The 24,089-nt window shown below is 41.4% G+C and overlaps 2 protein-coding genes across 23 annotated transcripts in view; one reads left to right on the top strand and one right to left on the bottom strand.

Annotated features, from left to right (window-relative positions):
• wnk1b (WNK lysine deficient protein kinase 1b) overlaps nt 1–5,566 on the bottom strand; it is a 162,525-nt gene extending 156,959 nt beyond the window's left edge. For 11 of the 18 annotated variants that reach the window (XR_011346613.1, XR_011346614.1, XM_069903493.1 and 8 more), the window contains exon 1: nt 3,756–5,566. Coding sequence is in view for 15 of the 18 variants with exons in the window: in XM_069903493.1 (XP_069759594.1) it covers nt 3,756–4,571 (816 nt within the window). In the remaining 3 variants the exon portion in view is untranslated. Of the gene's footprint in view, nt 1–2,319; nt 2,487–3,755 lie in introns of those variants that run through there. The other 7 variants (XM_069903500.1, XM_069903501.1, XM_069903509.1 and 4 more) reach the window with 4 other exon arrangements.
• The window catches only part of LOC138745958 (ninjurin-2-like), a 204,781-nt gene continuing 184,601 nt past the window's right edge, over nt 3,910–24,089 (top strand). The window contains exons 1-4 of one of the 5 annotated variants that reach the window (XM_069903570.1): nt 4,586–4,877; nt 5,199–5,330; nt 6,775–6,935; nt 7,666–7,705. In XM_069903570.1, coding sequence (XP_069759671.1) covers nt 6,922–6,935; nt 7,666–7,705 — 54 coding nt within the window. In that variant the 5' untranslated portion in view covers nt 4,586–4,877; nt 5,199–5,330; nt 6,775–6,921. Of the gene's footprint in view, nt 4,878–5,198; nt 5,331–5,747; nt 6,036–6,066; nt 6,191–6,774; nt 6,936–7,665; nt 7,706–21,015; nt 21,348–24,089 lie in introns of those variants that run through there. The other 4 variants (XM_069903571.1, XM_069903572.1, XM_069903569.1 and 1 more) reach the window with 4 other exon arrangements.

Raw genomic sequence — 24,089 nt, 5'->3', positions numbered from 1 at the left:
CTCAATCACTGGCTTAGCTGTCAACCGCACAGACAACTTTACCCTCTACAAGGTCATTTCCAAATAACATCAAAACTCCCTCAACTGGTAAACATGATCAGATCCCCATCGTAACAGGTCCATCAATTAATGCTGATTTCAACACTATCCTGTGCAGAGATATCGACTCCAGATCACTCCCTTCAGACCTCAAATAAAATTTATTTCACCCTTGGCAGTATCATCGCCAAACTCCAAAACAATGTCCAACACAAGTGACTGGGCAGCCCCAGTATCTCGAAGGATTTTCAATGGCACTTGTGACACTTCCTTTACAGCCCTCTGACAAAAAAAAATTGAATTAATCCCCTAATGTTATCAGCAGGTCTGGAACCTTTTTGATTTCTATGTTTTTCATCTCTTTGAATACACGCATCTGGTGCTGCCTCCTTTTCTTTCTCTTTTCTCAACACGGAACAAGTTGCTATCACATGACCAGGTTTCTTACAATCGTGGCAAAGGGGAACCAAAGGTTTTTTTTTTCCTTTACTTGCTTCTCTTCATCTTTATCCCTATCACTACTTACCGATTTATTTTATAACTTACTTAGATAGTCCATATTACCCTTTTTGAAGGTTCTACTTGGTATAAATTTAACCTTGAGATTTAAAGCATATTCATCTGATAATTTAGCAGAATCCTGACAAGTTTCCACTCCCTCTTTCTCTAAGGATGCTTTTATGTCATTAGGAACGCACCTTTTAATTTCCTCAACTAACACCAGCTCTCTCAGTCTGTTATGATCATCATTTAATTTTTTTTTAATATTTTATTTATAGATTTAAAGCATTATGAATTTGTTCATATTACAAGTATATAATTCAAATCCCAATACATGTGGTATATAAAAAGAATTTAGAAATTGATCTACCCAGGACCCCCCCGCCCTTACATCCCATACAAATCCCCGACTGAAAGAAAGAAAAAAGGGACTCATTACCTTCATTTATAGATAGATAGATACTTAGAATATCAAAAATTCACTTAAATTTTTAAACCCACCTTTTGTATATATGGGCTCCAATCATTCATTTTTTTTTGATGCTCACCATTAGTCAAAGCACACAGTTTTTTCATACATAAAATCCATACAAGACTGGTTTTCAATTTCTACAAATTCTTGAATTTCAGCCTATAAGCTTCTGAAACCAAGTCACAAACTTTAAGCGTGTCTTGTTTTAAGGTCTTAATCAGCAGCTTGTTCAGTTGTAAGGGCAGAGTAAGCCTGCTGGGCCTTCCCTTTAATTACGTTTTAGAACACGAGAGACCAACCTTCTCAAAATGTTGGATGTGTGAATCAATCTCAGCCTCATCAGATGGAGGAACTAACGTAACCTCCATACTGGTCAAAAGCCTCTCACTAGGACCAGAATGTGGAACTCCTTTTCTCCTCTTCCCCCACCTTAAATCTACATTTTTCTAACTCTACCTCAAATACATGCATCTCAAACTGCCTTTGCTTCTCTGATTCCTTCGAGTCTAACTCAATCTATTCCAACAGTAACCATTGCTCAAGGAATTTACTCAGGAAACTATTCTAACTCCTCCTTTCCAAACCTCCCCACTGCTACTTTTTTTTTTAAAACTAGAATTCTCAGGATCTCTGCCTTTCTCATAAATGGTTTTATTGCCACAAGTTTTTTCAAAAACTCATCCATATCCATTCCTGCTGCTTTCCCACACAACCACAAGCCTTTTGATTAAATTCCTTTTTGAAAGCCAATTAAATCAAAAATCAATCAATCAATAAGCTCCAATTTTGGTCATCTCCCAGACAAGCCCCCAATTTGTTACATTGCAGACCAGCAGCAATGGAAATTCACCAAGGCAGTGATACTGTTTTTCTTTTAAAATACTATATTTATTAATAACTATAATAATATAACATCAGTCAAATCAAACTCAACTATGTGTGAATGTGCACATTACCAACCCTTAACAGCTTAGACACCATTCTGGAAAATCTTTCCAAAGTTCAGTCTTAGAAATCCATTGTCCAAATGCAGACTCTTAAACTGATCACAGAAGTAATCACAAAGGAGATGGGAGAGACTAAGTGACTAGACTGCCAAAAACTCTCAAATCCTTGTCGAGTTTCTTTCTAGAAATATGCTTTCATACGAACAGTTGTCACAACTCCCCTTTTCCTTGAATAGGGGAAACAAAACACACAACTTCCATGATACTCACAGGAAATTAAACAGGAGTTCATAATACATGTAGCAACTGGTATTCACTAGCATTCCCTCCCCCCAAAACAAGGTATTATAAACCCCTCACCCACACTATGGTGGACACATGTCCAGTTTTAGGGTGGACCATCTGGCTGTCCTCCATTTGTGGTGCCCATAGGCCGTGTATAGCCATGTTTCTTCTTGTGCACATGCACTAGTGCCAGCTGGTGCACATCATGGTGCAAAAGATTGGAGTACCAGAGCCAAAACTGCCACTTCCCCCTCCCTCCAATGGAAGTGACACTAGTGGCCCTGGTACTATCACATTTAACATGATAAGCACCCCCCCCCCCACGAATGAATTTGAGCTGCAAATTGTGCCCCCCCCCACCTCAGGTTACCCTAAAGCCCCCTGTTAAGAGTTGTTCTGGCATCCACCCTGGGAGGGTTGGAGTTACAAGGAGAGACTCGATAGGTTGGAGCTTTTTTTCCCCCCTGGAGCACAAGATGCAGTTGACTAAAAAGTTTTCATGTTAATGCCACTATCATTATTAGCAATCCTAAGACATTGTTCTAGGAGCAGGGGATGCGTCTCGGGGATTTTACAAGATACACTTTTGAATAACATCAACAAATTCTGTTAATTTTGTATCTGCTAATTATGCAATCTTACTGGGTACAAACTCATTGATATTTCTTTCATTCATTTAAAATGTCTCAAAAAACAACTTCCTTAATGCTTCAGATGATGTGAATAATCAAGGAAATGTACAAATGCATCAAGAAGGGACACACTCATAACAATTTCTTGGATAATTATAGATACACAATCAATTATCAGAAAAGTTCACAACAGGTCAAACATTTTAGATACCACACAAAAGTATACAACTTATAAAAGTTCCCTGCTCAGTCCCACATTAAATGATTTTGGTGATGGTAAAAGTTCTGCAACCTCAAAAGACTTCCAAATCAACTGAAAACTTTGCAATTCTTATTAGAATGCTTTCATCATCTGATAATAATGCATCAGCCATTGGCAGTTTTGGTTATGTTCACTGTTTAGATTTACTGTATAATTATAATCAGCCATTAGTAAAACGAAACATGAGCGGCCGATCAGTCCAACGCTATTAATGTCAGCAACCTGGGTCCAAATACAGTGCTGTCTGTAAGGAGTTTGCACTTTCTGCTGGATTTTCTCCCACCTCAAAATGTATGGGGGTTGTGGATTAATTGGGATATTTGGGCGTCACGGGCTATGTCTAAATTAAAAATCAAATTATTTGTTTTTAAAAATTAAAAGGCTAAAAACAGGAAGTTTCACTTTTTAAAAAATGTTTTAAAATCAAAAGTTCTTTTCAACGATGCTAGAGGTGGTGGGTATTATTGTTAATCAATCCAGTTTAAAAATGTACTGAAAAAAATGACAACTTTAGTACTATTAGAGTGACCTCAACAGGATCAGAACCGAGGTAAAACTCAGTATAGAGGACCATCTTAATTATTTCAAACTGGTCTACCCCGAAGCATGAAACTTACCTGCAATTCACACCAAGCTACTTCCACAGTGGTTTCCGTGTCGAGACCCTTATAGACAGTTTTGAAAGATCCTCTCCCAATTTCTATGTCGAACTTCAAAAACCTTCCATCAGGGGAAGTTGCAACAGCCTTTGTCTCTATTTCTTCATTATCCTCCTGCACCTTCCTCTCCAAATTCCTTGCCTCCTCCGCCTCTCTGTTCTCCGCGCTGTCCTCTTCGCTGACTTTCGACTCGACCTCCTCCTTGATTGGAATGGCTTTTTGCTTTTTTCGGTCTTTGCTGACGTTGCAGCCCGCTGGACTTGCGGCATGATTGCAAACGTAGACATCGGGCGACCGGATCGGGAGCCGAGATGGTTCATCGCCAATACCTGCGACCTTGCTTCCGTCTTTTGTACTGCCATCAGTGCAACTTTGGCATTTTTCTTCGCTAATTACAGGAACTGCAGTACAGACCGAGTCAACGGGAGCTGTTTCTCTGGGAGGCTGTGCTTCGTTGGTATTATTGGTGACACCAGTTATCAATATGCTTGCGTTATCGGATTCCGGGGGAGAAACGATAATACTGGTCTTACTCGGCAAGTGGTCCAATGCGGTTACGTTGGAATCGCAGATCACACTCCTCCGAATAAAACGTTGGTGCTCTGCTTTGCTGTCCTTGTCCATTGTATGCCTCCGCCTCCTGAGGGCGTTGAACTCTTCCTTTTTTCTCATACTTACTCCAAAACGTTCTCCTATTGTCGTATCCGAACTGGAGTTGGTACCATTTTTAGGAGCACGCAGCAATGAACCAATTTTGTCTGCGCTTTCTGACATTGCCACGAGACAAAATCGATGGGCTTCCAAAATAATAGCGATTCCTCTACAATCGGAGGTCTGTTTTGTTCAACGACGAGGAGACGACCGAAAGCCGATGGGGTGGGTTTTTTTTTTAAATACGCATTTCCATACTATTTTCGTGAAAAGGGTCGGATCCCCGGAACACGGACGTTCCTTTGAAGAGGAAGCAAAAGAGACAGTTCACCTCAGTCAGTGGCAAGGCATCGACCAGCTGATGTGATCCATCCATCCTCGATTTAAAAAATCCCAACCCGCCTTCATTCAGTCTTACTCTCGCTAAAGGTATTTAAAATGGGGAGAGCCGGTCAGTGAAGAGGGGTTTTTTCTTCCCCCCAACCCACCTCCTCACCCCCCCTCCTCTCGATTTAGCGACAGAGACAAATCTGAATCTTCAAATTTTCCCTTCCCCTCCGAAGAGCAGAGTTAGTTTCACAACGATGAGCAGAGGCAGTTAAGTTCCACGGTTGCGGCGAATCTGTGGAGACTTTTCTCTCTCTCTCTAAAGCATCACTGATGTGCAGCGCCACAACTGTCCGTGAAGGCTCTGCTTCCAAAATGGATGCGAGAAGCGTTGAGCTTTTCTTTTTCTCTTTTTTTTTAAAGTTAAAGTCAACAGACCGACGATACGAAAGGAAAGTCCAGGCTGCCACTCAGGAGAGGCCTGGGAGCAACAATCGAAGCCTCAGGAGAAGATCCAGCTGCTCGGGGAGAGGCTCTCACTGCAGTCCCTTCCACGTACGTAACATCCCAGCCTCTTTGCTGCCTCTCTTGCAGGATTTTCAAACAAAAGAGCCAATGAAACGACCTCGAGCCCCCCGCGGGAGAAGGGAGGGGGGGGCGCCAAGACGGGTCCTTATTCCGTCTGTCAGATCCGAGAGACACACTCTTTTCCCCCCAACTGTAAATGGCGGACACACTCTCTCTCTCTCTCTCACTGACTGACTGAAACCTACCGCGACCGAGAAGCTCGAGCTCAAGGCGTCAGACTCACGTGCATTCGACCCCGCCGCAGGGGCTCATGGGAAGCGTGGTCTGCGCTCTCGCTGACGCCGATGGCGACGGGGTGCAATTTGAAGCACGCCAAAGGCCACCCAACTCCATTGCCCATGATGCAGCGGGGGGGGGGGGGGGAAGGCTTTTCAGTTGGGCTTTTATTTATCCTTCCTCCTTCGCGTGGAGCAAGCACGTTGAGACCGGGGCACGTGATTTGGACAATAGGGTGAATAAGAGGATGTGCCGAGGACAGCAAGGGAGGGGATGAATTAGGATTGCGAAGGCTTAGTCATTTATTTATTGGTTTAAGTTCTAGAAGAGAGAGGGGGAAAAAAAAATCAGTACGGATTTTTTTTTAAACAAAAAGCAGTGTGCTCGGAATTACGTGCCACTGTTGAAAATGAAATAAAAGCACAGAATACTAGCCACGACATCTGGAAAGACCAGGCAAGTCACTGTCACGTTTATAATGCATTGCAGCGGTGAGAATAGAACTTGTTTCAGTTTCCGGTGCCCTGGTATTGCCCCATCGGAGAAGAACGCTCTCAAGTCACCCTTTGATTCCGAGTGAAACGTGTCAATTACATTTGCCTCATATTAAGGTGTTTGATTATTTCTCCTCCCCGCTAAGGAAGCTAACGTCAAGTTAACGTCGTCAAGGCTCAAGTGTTAGTGAATGGCAGGGCAGGCCTACTCCGCCTATCAGAAATTATGTAATCGGCATCTCTGCCAGGTTGTGAGGCAATCTTTAGAGGTAGAAATGTACACGTGATGCCAATATAAATGATACCCAATAGTCGATTTGTAACAATCTAATTAATCTCCCAATCAACAGAATAGATTAACAGCCAATTTATGGGCAGAGACACGAGAGCAGCACGAACGTTAAGGTCAAGAAGCTTCTCATATGCTTAGCCCCCCCCCCCAGTCCTTTTCCAGCTGTTTTCTCACAAAATCATGGCGATTAGTGTAATTTTTACAGGGAGATGTTAACAGAATGCTATCTTGCAGCTGGAGGTGATGTGGTTGAACAGAGAACTGTTTTATGTCTTGCTAGCTTAAATGTCAGAAATTGGGACTTTTGAAAGATTCATCAATTAAAAGTTATGATTTAGAAATCAAGCAACTTGTGGGAGGCTTAAATAGTTTGTTGGAAAGCCAGATCTGATTTTTTTTTTAATCGCAGAGAGAAAGAAATTCACTGCAAAGATGAGTTTGGTGAAGTGAATATGAGAAGTATCCAAGATATAAAGCACTAAGAACAATTCTATGAGAAGATGTAGATTTTCTTATCCAAATCAAAATCATTGCTCTAGTCGTGTGGCCATATTTCATGAATAAAAACAGGTAAGATCGAGCTCAAAGTTGAAGCATAATCCAGCATGGGACTGTGGAGACAAAGGAGCTTCTTGTCAGGTCATTCTCCCAAAGAATATTTTCTATTCTTTGCTGAACACAATAATAGATCTGTAAATGTAGTTTTGCTTTCTGAGCTACCAAGCAATGTGCAAAATCATCTTCAATTTTAATTGTAAATTGGCTTCTTTATTTTAACTCAAAAACCCCAAGATGATGGCTAGAAATGAAGGGAGAGGAATTTATATCAATGAAGTAATATGTAGTGCTATTGATGTTGAGGCATGGTGAATCATTAAAGCAGAAAGAAGGAGCATTTCTGTGAATTGAGCTTTTACCTCCTAGGAAAAGCCAGGTATAGAAAACATGAAATTATTTATCTCAAGTATTACATTTCTTGAAAAGCATATATTTCTTTATTTTAATAACCAGACTATTTTAATATGCTATATATATTTATTACTTTGAATTTTTAAACACAACAGATAACATTCTGTTTACTGTTAATATGCCAGTTATCAACAATAATTTTTGGGAATTTGCATTTTAATTCAGCCTTACTCATTTGCTCAAAAATGTTTTGTGGATTTCTTAAAACTTACTGCGTGTCTCTGGTAAGATATCTTCTTGAATCCTCGCAATCCTTATAATGAATGTAATCACACACTGTAACTGTATTCACTGTATCCAAGTATTTCAATTCTGCATCCCATTCCCACAGAGCCATGTCTGTCCAAAGCGAGACCATTCACAAATTGGAGGTGAGGACGTATTATTACATCTGGACACTATGCACATGGCATTAACATTGATTTCTCTGGTTTCCATCTCCGCGGCAGTGATGGGGAAGTGTCAGGACCGACAGTGGTGATGGAGAGGTGTAGGGACTAGCAGTGGGGAGGTAATCTTCTTTTGTAAACAGAGATTGTTTTTTTTGGTAAGTACTAAATATTAGTTCATGTGAATTTTCCACTTGTGGAGTCATCTCGGTACTCAAAAAGCCTGCTGTTCTTTGTAATTGCTGTTAAAGGGCTAAAAAGCAGGATGTAGGTAGTCTGCTGATTCTACTATGCAGTTTAGTTCCATTGTAAACCCAAAATCCGAAAAATGTCTGGTCCCAAGCATTTCAGATAAGGGGTACTCAACCTGTACTATTGGCTCAGCTTCATTGCAGTGCACACCTTACCAGTAAGCTCCACAGTAGCAACCTAGCATGGAGCAATGTCCACAAGGCTGAGAACAAGAATGTGTTGCGCAGTCCTGGTAAAAGTGTATAACCAATATTGATACTAGGTGATATGAATTATCCAATGGCAAGGTGTGCACTAATTTGTGGTCAGCGTCCAACCTTGACTGACAGGTGATGTGACTTCTGAATTATTTTCAGATGGTGAGGACGCATGACCACCTGAAATACATTCCAGACAGGCAGGGAAGTCATGTTTCCTCACACAACCTCTGGAGCATGTTCAATTAGATGCCCATTGATGTGCTTTACTAAGGCTCATGAATGCCACAATCAATCAAATGCTGCTTTCTTATCAACTTGCCTGTGGAATTTGGTTCTTTAGTCCATATTTGGTCAAAGGGTGTATTAAAGTCTGGAATCTAATTAACCTGGAAAAACTCAAGCAAGATATTGGGCTGGGTATTGGTGAGTTTGTATCACTTGATAGCACTGCTTATGACACAAAATTTCACTTTGCTGAACAGCTAGAATAGATTTGTTCTCTTTTTATCTAATGTAGGACATATCTAGGAATGTTCTGTATTGTTGGCTGAGTGCCAAAGTTGTAACTCTACTAAAATAGTTTGGCAAGAGCACAGCTGACACTGGGACACACATCGGTATTGCCTTTGCTCTCAGCCATCCCCTGATATTTCATGAGTGAATCTAGTTGGCTGAAGACAAGTTTCTGCGATGGTGGGAATCTCAGGAGAAAGCTGAGATGCATCATCCATTCAGCATTCCTGGCAAAAAAGTAATTGTAAATTCTTCTTTCTTTAGCATTTTCTGTAAGCATTTGATTGAGGAAGGAAATTTTTGAGGCCTTCTTCACTTTTAAAAACTGGTTGTGACAGGACTGCAGACCTTTTGATCTGTTGGATGTGAAATCACTCAGCTCAGTCTATCATACGTTAATTTTTCATTTCATCTTCTACATAGACTTGTGTACTGCTTTAGCAACATGGTTCTTCATTTTTAACAAGCTGGTTCTGCATATCGTAGTTGCTTTCTCACTTACTACAGTACGTTTCTGATTATCCAAAATGCTTGGGACCAGACCTATCTTGGTTAAGTGGATTTTTTGGATGTTCGGGAATATTCTCTAAACCAGCCCAGTAGCATCAGGAGAATACGTATCAGCTGTTGCCGAGCCCAACACCTCCCCAAGCAATCATAGATCCCTGACGCTCCCCCCCACCACTGTCACCAATCTGACGTACCTGCTCATGCCCGGGAACTCGAGGTCTCAGCTCACCTGAAAATTAGAGATTGCACAGGGATTGTCCTCCAGCAGAATTTCAGCGACCCTGCTGAAAGGGTATTTGACAGAGGGAGTGGCTCGGGTGAGCGGGGAGAGAGAGAGAGCATGGCTTGGGTGGCGAGCAGGGAAAGAGCGGCAGCACGGTGTGGGGAGCAAGAGCGTGCGGCTCGGGTTGGCGAGCGGGAAGAAAGCACAAGCTTAGGCGGGCGAGCAGGGAGAGTGCGATAGCATGGTTTAGGCAGGTGAAAGAGCAGGGAGAGAGCGTGGCTTGGGTGGGCAAACAAGAAGAGAGAGCGCAGCTTGGGCAGGCGATCCGGGAGAGAGCGCAGTTTTAAATTCAAATCCTGAGAATGCCACATTGCAATTTGTCACAAAGTTGCAGAAACTCATGGCAAAAATATGACAATTTTAAAATAAATTATCAGTGCTATCCTTTCCTTCAATGTGTAACCTGTGGACAAATGTCTCCTTTGTAAAACTGATTCCCTGTAGCCCCACTTGAGCACGGTAGGTGAATTATTTCAACTTTTTTTTTCAAATTATGGCGTCATGTCTCACCTGAAAAATCTTTTGGATATTTGGAGTTTCGTTTGATCCGTTTTCGGTTAATCAGAAATGTACTCTGTTACTATTCTTTTCTGTGTCATCCTGACAATTTACACTTCTTTGGACCGTCAACAAATTTGGTTTCAAAGCATCGACCTTTCATCTAAGCCATTCCAGATGTATCACTTTGTGTGTGGTATTGGTAAAATATCCATTCCACATTTTTTTTTTAGGAAAATAGTCCCATTTCATACAGAAAACATTTTCCACTATGTTGCATGGTAAGCTAAGTGGCACAATTTCAGATTGCAGTAGCACCCTTAAGTGGGCATGTGAAGGTTATCTGTGACAAAACGGTTTTGTACTGCCATCTTTCCAAGTTGACCAGTCATTGCTAGTTCAATGAGGAATGTGGAAGGACATATTTGAGTTGACAAAAGCATTGGTCATCAATGTGTGATGGAAGTGGGTGATCTGTATCAGTCAAGTCCACACCATCACAGAACCAACTTAATAGGCCTCACATGAAAGTCATCTGATTCTTGCGACATATAGGTATCACCTGCTTCATTATCTGAGGAGTTGTGAATAGAATTGAAAAGTGTGATATGAAAATATCCCTTTTTGATTTGGTTGAGGAAAGCATTTCAGAGCCACTCAATATTGTCTTATCTCTAATAATGTACAGGGGCGGAAATGATCGATCAAAGCGGAAAATCAGACAAGCTATCAAACGAGAATGAAGAAAACAAAATAAGCATTCAAGGTTCAGCTGGGGGTTTTCAGCATGTGATCAAGTTTTCCCCAACCAACATTTAGTTGTGAATGAGAAGGGTCTAAATTTATGTTTACTTCTGGAATTTTGGTAGATATAACCCAGGGTGTTACAGGAAATAATTTCCAGATATGAACCAGTAACGATAAGACAGATTAAAATGGAACCAAGTAAGAGCATGGTCACAGAATTAAAAAACATTGAGAATGAAAGTTAGAGAAAGCAGGATGCCAAAGGGTGCAGACTTATTCAACCAGTTGAACAATGATGAAAAGGCTCATAATAATCAGGTAGGCTGTTATTTGTGACTGTGGTTATGGGTGTTTTAATGGTATGGGACAGGGGGAAAAAAAAATCTCTCAGTGGAGATTCAAATAGGGATTTGCAGGAAAACACATACATTCCAGAACCTAAGAAGATTTCTATTAACTGTTTGATACATAATCTCAGACTTAGTACATGAAGTTTTGATTTTTTTTAAAAAAAGTAAGTACTATTATTTATCATCTTTTGTATAGAGCTGAATAAATCAATATTTTAAAACATTTTTCAAATATTATGGTTTTCAGTTTGACAATTTTGATTAACTTCAATAATATAAAAATAGAATGAAATACCTGTACCAGCAACATTTACACCATTGCAGAAGTGTTTGTGAAACTGAGAGAATTGGTGTGACATTTATTCATACCAGCCATTATAGTATCTTGTCTAACCTTGGCTTAGAGTCACAAAGGAAATGCAAATTACAAATATGTAAAAGCTATTGTTCTAAAGGAAGGAAAGCAAAAACTGGACAGATTAAAAGAGTATGCTTAAACCACATATTTCCTGCACCATATGTGCCAAAGGACCATTTGTTCCCTTGCAGTAAAACAGCTAATTTTAGTTGCTGAGGGATAGTTTTCATTGTGTGTGTGTGTGTGTGTGTGTGGAATTACTCTAGTGCTGTCCTGTTCCCTGGAACAAACTATGTCCTAAACCAAGTACTTCCTGTACAACAACAGCACCAGGATTTATCCAGCCAAGTGTAAAGTTGTTCAGGTATATCCTGTTTACAAAAAGTAAACAAATCCAATCCAGCAAATCAATATACTCTCCATCAGCAGTGAAGAAATGGAACCTATCTATCATTGACAATGTTATCAATCAGAACTTACTCAACATTAACTTACTTATAATTACCCAGTTTGGGTTTCATCAGGATCAATCGTTACAAAATCACCACAGTCATTGTCCAAAAATGGACCCAAGAGCTGAATTCTAAAGATGAGGTGACACCAAGGCAGCATTTGACTGAGCATGGAATCAAAGAGCCCTGGTAATTGAATTTAATTGCCTTGTCAACTCTTCAACAAATGAAGCTCCTTATATGCAACAAGACCTAGAAAATATTCCGTTGTAGCCTGACTTGAGATCAAAATTTGTGCCACAATCTGGCAGGCAATGGCCAACGTTATCAATAGAGAGCCTAACTAGAGAACCTTGAGCATTATCGTTGCCAAACACCCAGCATCTATATACTAGAGGTTGTTGCGAGCTGGGTCAACCCCACACATGACGGGTCGAATTGGTGTAGCAAACAGCCAGCATGCAGGGCACAGGAGGTTCACCCACCAACCCCCCCCCCCCCACCACTGCACAGAAGTTCCAGGTTGCAGGAGCACATTTCCAGTGGATCGGCCAGGCCTCACAGCAGCATTATATCACTCCCATGAGCCTGTGGCCTCCCCTAAAAAGGAACGCGTGTGGTTTGAATAAACAGTAGTTACAGTAAAACCTCATTAGAACATGGTAGTTGGGGTCCAAGATTTAATGCCGCATCATAGCCAAGTCGTGGAACAGATGGATACATGTCATGATTCAGGAAGCAGGAAAACAGAATACTGTGACTCAAATCTTATAATAAGACCTTTAAACTCCACATATTAACATACACATCTTGTCAATGAGTCATAAGTGTCCATTTTTGAGTTTGTGGCTGTTAGCCTGACATCCTAAAATCAATGTTTGGGGTCCACACACACCTACGCTATAAGTGATTCTGTGGATTAATGAAGGTTTCACTGTACTAGTTTACTTGCTTGGAATGGACAGCCTTTCTTTCAGCAGCTCTGCCTTTAGCAGTGCTACAGTGGTGACCTCAAACAGGTTCTAACATTTTAGAACCTACTACATGCAGCAAGATGAATCCTACTGACTTGTCCACAGCCCAAGAGGCTCCCACCAATGGATCTCCTGCAGCAGTTTATGCCGTAAGCATCCATTTGTTGCCATTTTGGGCAAACCAGCCACGCAGCTGGCTGCAACTTGCAGCATCACAGTTTGCCCTGTAAGGAATAACAGCTAAGGACATGAAGTTCTGGCACGTGGTCAGTGCTCTGGACCCCACCACAAAATTTGCTCTATTTGTCAACAATCCACCCGTGGATGGCAAGTACATGGTTTAAATGATTTCTGCTCAAGTCATTTGAATTTAGCTGACACGAACGAGCTGTTTGCATGCTTGACATGCAGGGCCTAGGTGATTGCAACCCCTCAGAACTGATGCACGAGTTAGTGGCCCTTGCAGATGGGCACACAAAGTTCTTCCTGTTTGAGGCCCTGTTCCTTTCCAAGTTGCCGGTCCACGTTGCCACCGCCATCTCCAACGTGGACTTAGCTGAACTGCAGCTTGTGGCAAGAGAAGCAAACCAGCTCTTCCATACTCCACAACCCGATTCCATTCACATGCAGCCCATTTCCACCCACATTCTTTGAGTGGAACAACAATGCCAGAGACATACTTCAACAGGCTGCCAACGGTTCAACCATCCCCATCTATGGGACACATTGTGTGACCATTCACACCAGGAATGCCATTTTCAGGTCGGACTGTACCGTCGCCTCAGTAGGCCAGGCTCTCCTAGGAGCGGATTTCTTCTGGGCAAACGACTCCTGGTCGACCTCAACCGATCCTGGCTGGTTAATGCCACCACCTTCCAGGTTTTTCCCCTCACACTGAGCCAACGCACTTTCCACCCTTTGGGAGTCCATACTCTCAAACAAAGTGAGTACACCGCACTCCTCGTTGACTTCCCTGCTCTACTGATCCCAACTTCGACGATGCAGAACCAGAATATGGCGTGCAACACCACATTGAGACCACCGGACCACCTGTGACCACCTGCGGGCACGTTGACTGCCCCAAGATAAGCTCCTCCAAGTCGAGGCCGAGTTTGCCACAATGGAGAAATTGGAGTTTGTCCTCCGTTCCAACAGCCCATAGGCTTCAACAGCATACGTGTTCCCAAAGAACTCTGGTGGCTGGCACCCCTGTGGAGACTACTGCAGCCTCAATGATGCAACAGTACTGGACAGATACCTCATCCCACACATACAGGATTTTGCCGCACGACTCCAAGGTGTCCAGATTTTTTCCAAAGTCAATCTAGTGAAGGACGAGATCCCAGTAAACCAGGACGATGTCTGGAAGGCAGCCATAATCACCCCATTTGACCGCTTCAAGTTACTGAGAATGCCATTCGGGCTGAAAAATACAGCCCAAACATTCCGGCGCCTCATGGATATAGTGGCAAGATACCTAGAGGGGATTTTCTGGATGACATCCTCATTGCCATCTCAGAAGCCAGGACCCATAAAGAGCATTTAAAATGCCTGTTTGCCTGGCTGCAGGCTTTTGGGCTAACCATCCACCCATCCAAGCGCCAGTTCACTTTGTCCACCATCTACTTCCTTGGGCACTGCATCTCCAGCGAAGGAGCAACACCTTTGCCTGACAAAACAGCACTCTCCAAAGCCACGTTCCTGGCACACCTGGATTGGGACCTGTTGTTAACGACAGGCACCTCAGACCGGGCAGTGGGCACAGTGCTGCAACAGTGGGTGGATCACCGGTGGCGGCCACTCACTTTCTTCAGCAAACACCTCCGACTGCTCAGGCTGAAGTACAGTGCTTTTGATCATGAACTGCTGCCAATGTACCTGGCCATATGCCATTTCTGATACATCTTTGAAGGCCGAGTGTTCACAGGCCACAAGCCGCTGGTACAGGCACTGGGCAAAGTCTTGTATCCCTGGTCAACGAGGCAACAACAGCACCTTTCGTACATCTCCAAATATACAACAGGCATCTGCCACGTAGTGGGGAAGTCCAAAGTGGTAGCTGATGCACTGTCCAGGCCAACGATTTCTGAGGTGAAGAGTAGCAATGACACAGCTCAGCTCGCCAGGGACCAAGTTGAAGAAGCTGATGCACAAGCATACTGCACCTCCATCACCAGCCTACAAATTGAGGAATTTACGCTGGTCCCAGAAGGCCCAACACTCGTGTGCAATATGTCTACAGGCCACCCCAGGCCAATCCTTCCTGCGATCTAGAGACAGTGGGTATTCAATCAAGTGCATGGAGTCTCTCGTCCTTCCATCTGGACAACAGTCCGCCTCATTTTGGACTGGTTCATGTGGCACAGGCTTCGGCGCAAAGTTTCACTTTGGGCAAAAACCTATGTACAATTCCAGTGAGCCAAAGTCCGCTGGAACACTAAAGGCCCAGTGCAAATTTTCCCACCCGCAGAGGACAGGATCGACCACGAGGACATTGTAGGGCCCCTTCCCATCAGCCAGGTGATGAGGTACCTTTTAATTGTGGTCAACCACTTTACACACGGACCAGAGGCAGTGCCTTTGCTGTCCTGCAACATGGAGACTTGTGCAAGAGCCTTTACCTCACAGTGGCTCACCCATTTTGGTGTCCTTTCCCTCATAACTTCAGACCAGGGAGCCCAGTTTATCTCTTCCCTCTGTGCGACCATGGCCAAATTCTGTAGCAGCCAGCTACACCACACAACCACCAACCACCCCCAATCCAATGGTTTGATAGAGTCCTTTCACCGCCATATAAAAGCAACTCTCAAATCATGGCTCCATGGGCCCAACTGGATGGATGAACTTCCATGGGTCCTGCTGGGCATGCACACAGCACCTGAAGAGGGCCTCCCCACCTCATCGCGGAAATGGTCTACAGCGCACTGCTCTCCATCCCAGGTGAGGTCAATTTTGGCTCCACCGAACCACCACCAAACGCCCTAGACATCCTACAGTGGCTGAAGAACCAGACCACCTATCCACGTCCACACCCTACCACCAACCATGGAACGCCAACCAGCCACATCCTACAAGAACTCAAAAGCCACGGACTTTGTCTTTGTAAGATGGGGCAAACCAGGTACCCCCCTGCAGTCCCCTTATGAAGGGCCTTTCATGGCATGAAAACTCACAGATAAATGCAACCATTTATTTCTTTATTTGACCCTTTGCCTTCTTGTTGTTTCCCTACTTTTCACCTAATCATGGATATTTTTGATTTTTTTACTCCATCTCATCTTACTTTTTGCACTTAATTCAAACTTATATACATTTAACAATTTCCAGTTCTTATGATGGTTAGTGATGTCTATTAAGAATTTCCGACAGATAGAAAATAGCAATTCTGTGACATAATTTGGATCAGAGAATTGTGGCCAAAACATTTATCTTTCAGTTTAACAGTTTACACAGATTTAATTTTCAAAAAAAATTTCTATCTAAAATTCTCAGCAAAGTTAAATTAATTATATATCTAATTGTCCTACACATCACTTATACCTATAAATTAGAGCTATAGTTACAGAACAAGTCTTTGGCATTTAACTTCATCTGATTCTGTGTTCAAGGAGACATGACAACACCTTAGTATTTGTGAACCGTCATATTGTTTGGATAATGGTTAAAGATGGGTTGGATAATGTTAAGTATGCTGCACTCCAAAAATTAATGAGTCGTAAGTGCTTGAATTTGACCAGTTCAATTTTTGAGAAATTAGCCAGATTTTCTGTTTTTCTACAGTCTCTGAATTAGATAAAAACAACTAATTGTGTTGTAAGATTGAATAATCTGTGGAGTAGCATGGCCACCAAATCAAATTGCAACTGCCTTCTGTGAGAATACCATGATTCCCACTAACATCAGCCCTTTTCAGGGATGAGGGAAAGAACTGGGGAGAATAAATATTTGGCGTTGCATGTCATTGAGTGTGGTAATACTCAGGTGCAAATTGAAAGAGCATCCACATAGGCACAAGTTGTGTTCAATGTTCATGAACAAATGAACCAATTTATTTTAATTTAGATGTTTAAATCCATAAGATTTTTACTTTTAAGTCTCAGCAAATCCTGTTTTGAATGGTCACTGTGATTATGTCATTAAATTAGTCAACTGGAGACTTAGATTAATGATCTGGAGAAGTTTTAATGTCAGAAAGAATTTAAAAGTGAATTATCAGATAGAGGAGATCTGAGCTAAAAAAAGAAACAGAAAATATCGTACCTGGAAACGATGTTGATCTGACACATTAATTCTGTCTCTTTCTCCTCAGATGTGGCCTAGCCTGTTGACTATCTGCAGTTTTTTTTGTCACTAAGAAATTAGAATTTGGTTAACAAAGTAACAGGAGTAAAAAGCCTATCATAGCAACAGCAATTGGATAATCATAAATCTTTCTGGTTCGCCACTGTTCTTCAGGGAAAGAAATCTGGTCCTTTATTGTTCTTGCTGAAGTATGACTCCATTCCTGCATAAGTATGTTTGATTTTAAAGTGGCTTCTAATGTAGTGAACTGTGAATTTTACAAATCCACCATGATTAAACAAAATAAGAAAAAAAGCTGGATCAACCAATGAACTCAGACAGAATGAAGGCCTGGTTCATCTTGCAAATGCCTTTTTCTTATTCATTTTTTTGGCATCTGGATATTTCTTGCAAAGCTAGCAGAAATGAACTATTTCTGATTGCACTTGTAAAGATAGTGATGACCAGTTTTCTTGGACTTCTGCAGTTCTTATGCTGAATGTAATTGCATGGTGTTGTTTGCTGGGAGTTGCTAAAATTTGGATCATTTTTTTCCAATTCAGGATGGTGTGTGACTTGGAGCAAAACCTGAGGTGGTGATGATCTCATGCACCTGTTGACCTTGTCATTCTTAATGTTAGAGATAGTATGTTTGGGATATGCAGAATGATGGTGAGTTAGACATTCATTCATGGTGTTTGTCTGGTGAAATAGTTTCACTCATCTGACTTATACATTGATAAGTCTCTAGGGTCCAGGATATCCCATCTTTGACCTATTCTTGTACTTACAGTATTAATTGGATCAGCAACATAATCCTATTGAAGCTAGTGGAGGTATAATACATTTAACTTGGTCGACTTGGTCATTTCATGACATTTGTATGGCACAAAATTTTACCTACCATTTATCAATCCTTCTTGGACTTCTGATGACCCTTAAACATTGAAGGCAACTTTCAGTCAATTTCACTCTGTGTAATATCAAGAAACACCAGAATGCTCTGAATAGATGGTTTTGTCAAGCACATAATCTGCTTTGTACTGGTTACAAACTGACATAATGGAAATTTCAAGCTGCCTTTGGTGACCCTTAGTGGACTGAATTCATCAATCCATCAGTACAGTTATTGGAATAGTAGATTGATCTTGCTATTAAACAGCTCTTGCTCACAAATGACCAGCTCCCTGATGATCCGTTTTACAACATAGCTCCAGATGTCATTACAGTGAGCCCAAAAATTGACAAAATAATTAAATGCAGAGGTGGCAAAACAACATTTCACCAGAAATGGCATCAAGAAACCAAGTAAAATTGAAATCAGTGGAAATGAAAGGGAAAATGTTGCACTAGTTGAAGTCATACAAGTTCAAAGTAAGAAAATTGTGCTGGACACCAATGATGTCAGCCCAATGCCTTCACATTAAGAGCTCCTCAGGTCCGTGTTCTCCTCCCAACTATCACAATTACATAACTAATGAGCTTTTATCTATCATAGGATAAAATTTCAATTCTTTTCATAAACTCCATGCTCCCATGCAGCACAATCTTTTCAGCATTCAGATTTATGCCACACTCTTACAAGTGAGATACTTCAAAGTTCAACAACTTTAATATCACCAAATTTCCCATATGTTGAGGTCACCATTGACATAGGTAATGTGGCCCAAGAGCAATAATAGGTACTCAGCAGAGAGCAACTCACTTCATGGTTCTTTACAAACTCTAAGAGTCATAAGCCACAACTGTGGTCAAGTGCTCTTCTTGTGGTTGCATTAACATTCAATAAGATCACCACCATTCAGAAGAAAGCAGCCACATACTTAGTATCCAAAATGTGCTCCAAGCATTCACTTTGTCCACTTAATGTCATGTTGTGGCCAACAACAACATGCATCAAGCAACTCTTTGAGCTTTCATTTACAGGACTTCCAAAATCCTCAAGTAGAAGGAGAAGGGAAGCATGTTCATTGACTCCAATAGCAAGTTCTGTTCTGGCATGCACTACCCAGACTTGGAAGAATATCAGTTGCTCTCACTATGATAATATTTAGATAAAAATTCTGGAACTTCCTGCCCATCAGCATTGAGGAAGTACTTTAATCAGGAGAATGCACTACTTCAAGATGATGTCTCAACATGATCTTCTGTAGGGCAATTAGGACTGAACATTAAAACTTAAATACTTGCATTAACAATGAAGCCAATATCTCACACGTCTAAGTAAACCACTTGAACCATGAAATTGATTTTTGGACGTGAGCAGCAATTAAAGTCACAAACTATTGGGAGCATGAAAACTGGTTGTGTCTGTAGCATTTTCTTGAGGCAGTTGTTTGTGACAACAGGACACTAGGATTAATTAATTCCCTTGTTTTCTTCAAATTAAACCTTGGGGATATTTTATCCCACCGAGAAAGCATGAACGTCAGAAAGATAGCATGTCTGATGGATTTGCATTGCCTAAGTAATGCACTTGAGCATCATCTTAAATTTTTGTTCTTATCTTTTGAGTTTACCCTTCTAATTCAAACTAAAAGATTTGGACTCTGTTCGTCCCTCTGCAGCTGGATCCTTCACGTATTCATAGGAACACCCCAATCAGTGCAGATGACAACATCGTCTCCTCCTCACTGACCATCACAACAGGAGAACCCCAAGGTTCATTGTTAAGAGGATTAGTTACTGGGAGTTACTGGGAGTCCGTCTATCAGAAGTCCTTTCCATGACCCAACATATATCTCTAGGTTACTATGAAGAAGGCACACTAATCCCTTGACTTTCTAAAGAGTCTGAGGAGATCTGGCATGTTGTCAAATACTGTTAACAAACTTCTGCATTTGCACTTTGGAAAGTAGACTATCTGGTTGCATCATAGTCTATTTTTTTTTATTTGAGTTCCCAGGAACACAGAAGGCTGCAGCAGGTAGCAAACATAAATCTACATCCATCACATCCACATCTTTGTGAGGCACTTCCTCAAGAAGACCGCAAAATCATAAAGTAACCCCATAACAACATCTCACAGTTGCCATCAGGAAGAAGGTACAGAAGCCTGAAGACCAGAATCTCTAGGTTCAAGAACCATGTCTTTCAAACAGCGGTCAGGCTCTTGAACCTCCCATTTGTTAGGCAAACTATGGACTGCTTCTACATCATAAAAGGTCCTGCCTCCACTATTGTAACTCCATAATTTCTCTTGCTTTATGGTAACTGAATATTTGTTGACTGCCTATGTATTTATTCTCTCTTTTTGATTTAATGCGTGCTATTGTAGTTGGGAATTTTTTTTCCAAACAAACCAAGTATCTGTTTGGCTGCATTAAGAATTTTGGTGCATATGTACTTTTAAAGCTATATATGACAAAATAACACTCATTTTCATTGAAGGGATATCAGCTTAGCCACAGCTGAAGCCCCTAAGACAAGAAATCTCATAAGGATTTCCCTTTTTTGCAGTAACCAACACAGAGAAAGGATAAAACGATCAAATCAATGGAGGATCCCCACTCAGACCATTTCTCTCCCTGGATGCTGCCTGTCGAGCTGAATCTCTCCAGCTTCTGTTTGTTTAAATCAAATTAAAACATCATTTGTCCTTTTTGTGTGTAATCAACCCACTGCAATTAATAATTGTGTAATTTAAAATAAACATTGTTCATGAGCCAATGTGGCCAATAATTGCCCTTTTCTAAATTGCATTGAATTGAGAAGGGAGTCAGGATTCAATCACATCTGTAAATTGCTAGTCACTTGCAGACCAGACCAGATATAAATAGCAGATTTATTTCCCTTGAGGATATTCGACAGTCCGGTCGTTTCGTCTTTCTAGTTACTGTATCAGAGCTTTTTTTAAAATGACCAATGTATTTAATTCCTTTAGATTCCACAGCTGTCATTGGAACTTCGTCCAAATTCAATGGTTGAACTCTCACTTTCTAAAGTTCCGTCAAAAATGATGCTTGTTCCCGTGAAACCCCCTCCCCGTCCCTCACGAGAATCGCCCCCTGTTGACCATGACATCAATCACAAAGACACTTGTTCCGTGACCGTTCTGTTCTCCACCCATCGCCTCGAAGGTCAGAGGGATTTAACATCATTCACTCCCGAACTTCTTGATCGATCATAAGGGAGGGAGGGGGGTTGGGGGGAGTAGAATTCCAAGAAATGATGAGCACTTCGACCGCTGGGTCCCGTGGGCGCTCGGTGAGTACCGCTCGGCACTTGATGCGTTTGTTTACTCTTTCGGTCTATTCCTTGTAACTGTTGAATTTGTCACAGATGTGAAAGAGTTTCCTCTGCAATTTGCAAGTCCCGGAATGTTTCAAGTTTCAACCACTGAGTGTGAAGGGATCGGGGGCGATGCGGGTATCAGCAGAAAACCCACTCACCGTTTCCAGCTTCCCTCATTTACAGGATTCTGACCTGACTACGTGGCAGGAATCCCCCATCCATCATTTCACTCTGCGATGTATCCATCGCCTGCCAGTGTGGAAAAAATGTTCAGAATAAGTTTGTTTGCGTTATTAACTGTGATCATGATGTCCCCTTTATTTTAAGTTCTCAAAAACAATCTCAGAAAACTTTTGTAAAATTTAACGAGCAAATATTTTTACTTGCAACCCTGCTGTGTTGCTTTCGCCGGACTTTGGTCTGCAATTTTCTCGCCGATAACGAAATGAATAGCTTGAATATTGAGTCGCATCTCGAGTGGTTTAGCCACATCACCCATCATCTGCCAGATGCAATTTATTTGTGGCTTCGGTTTATTCCTGGGAATTTTTCAGGGTGTTAAACTGAGTCGAGATTAACTTTAAGACTGCATTTTAAAAAGAGCCAAAAGTGAAACCCGTCAGCTGTTTTTACCTCAACTTTATGGAGTTTGCAGGTTGACTTGCTTCATTTCGTTTTTGAGTGCATTACAATCGTAGAATTGCGTAAATGGTACAGATTGAGAGGAACGCCCAGCACATCAAAGGTCAATTCTGTGAAGTTGCGCTGTCCGGGTGAATTTTCCTAAACCTCGCTAACCTGATGCCCCTGGACATAAAGGCTCGCAGTCCATATTGATTTTTGTTCTGGAGAGTCAGTGATGTGAGCCTGGAAACGTTCTTCACATCCACCAGGGGATGAATTTGACAGAATTCATCTGTGGACAAAAACTACACAAAAATAAAATGTGGGATATTGGTCGTGAATTTCAGGGTTTTAAAGTGGAATTTTAATGGCATGGTTGCATATTTATATTTCAAGTATTCATATTAATGATGTACGTTTCTTATGCTATCGTTGTTGCAAGGCATTTAGGGGTGAGTTTTGGCATGGAATAAAGCTAAACCTAACACAAAAATACTTTGTGTTCAAAAGAATCAAGTATATTTTGGATGCTATGCAGGTACCAGTTAATTTGTTAAATGGCTATCTTAATCTGATAGCTTCTTTTGCATTCAGATTTGACTTTTTTGACAGTCTGAGGGTTTTATACACCAAAATCTTTATTTACTGCAGTATCCAAATACATTGGGTCGTTGTGGATTATGCAGCAGCGAAAACTAACCCACTCTCCCAGATCATTCAAAATAGACAATATAAGAAACTATCACTTGTTATATTTATTTTTAAAATAAAAGTTGGCAATAAATCAGTGGAATCATATATATTTAGGACAAAATAAGAGGCATCTTTAAGCTACCTTGCAATAGGTTCTGATTTTAAATTAGGTGGTATCACTGGCGTCTTTTAAGGGGGTGCGGACCACAAAGGGTGACGTCATCAGAGGGGGTGATACCAAAATGACTGTCTATAAAACTTCTGTGCAGTGTTTCAGTAGTAACAGTGCTACTTGACTTCTAACAGTACTCACAATTTTCACATTACCTTTTCCCTCCTCCACTCCTCTATCTGCTCTGGCATTCTGGTTCCCTTCCCCCTGCAAATCTAATTTAAACCCACTGAAGCAGCAATAGCAAACCTTCCTGCAAGGGTACTAGTCCCCCATGCAGTTCAGATGAAAACAGTCCCATCAGATCCCACCTTCCCTCGAAGAGAGCTCAATGAGCCAGAAACCTGAATCATGAGATTTGATTATTAACTGCTGCTGGCATCTAGATATTTTGAACATATATTGTCTCATTGCAGCACCTAATATCTTTTCATTTCTTACCCTAATTATTCAAACATTGAGGGATTTCTATTACTGGAGTTGTTCACATGAAGTAAAGAAGGCTGAGAGAACATTTGAAGGAGCAGTGGCATACGAGGATGAATTTAGATAGGATAGTCAAAGAGAAGCTGTTGCCAGTATTGAATAGTTCATTGACCAGATTCCAAGTAATGGGAAATGGATATAGGCCAGGGGTGTGTGAGAGCAAACTTTCCTTTTTAAAAAAAAAGACTTTGCTAACCTGAAACTCACTGCACACAGTAATGGTTGAAACAGATTCAATCAGGGATTTCAAAAGGGAATAGGACTGGCATTAGAGGGAAATTAATTTACAAGACTTTGGGAAAAGAGAATAGGAATGGCATTGAGCAGGTTGTTCAAATAACTATCTGAAAAATCTCTGCTTTTGCTGTGATAATTGTGTAATTCCATTGCCTCGATCTATTCATGTCTATGCACTATAATTCTTTGTACTTTCCTAGCGTCAACATTCTCCAAACTCATTAATTCAACAATGCACAAAACTTCTAATGAACTCATCATCCATTGTTCCAAATTCTGAGCATTTACCACATCTCCACGTTTGTAGGAATATTGCAACAAAGAAGCTGTTAAGAAGGCACATTGCAACTCAAATCTGCTTCTACCCCACATGTGGTCTCTCCCCCTTTGCAATTTAGACAAACCTGTCCATACATTAGAGAGTTGATTGGATGTCTAGCAAATGGCATTACCTACTAATCAATTACTTGCAGAGCACTATTTTGCCAGGATTTATCCAATCA

The sequence above is a fragment of the Narcine bancroftii genome, chromosome 11, assembly GCF_036971445.1.
Source record: "Narcine bancroftii isolate sNarBan1 chromosome 11, sNarBan1.hap1, whole genome shotgun sequence".
Lineage (NCBI taxonomy): Eukaryota > Metazoa > Chordata > Chondrichthyes > Torpediniformes > Narcinidae > Narcine > Narcine bancroftii.
Note: the sequence above shows the minus strand (reverse complement) of the source record. Positions and strands in the feature narration are given on the sequence as shown.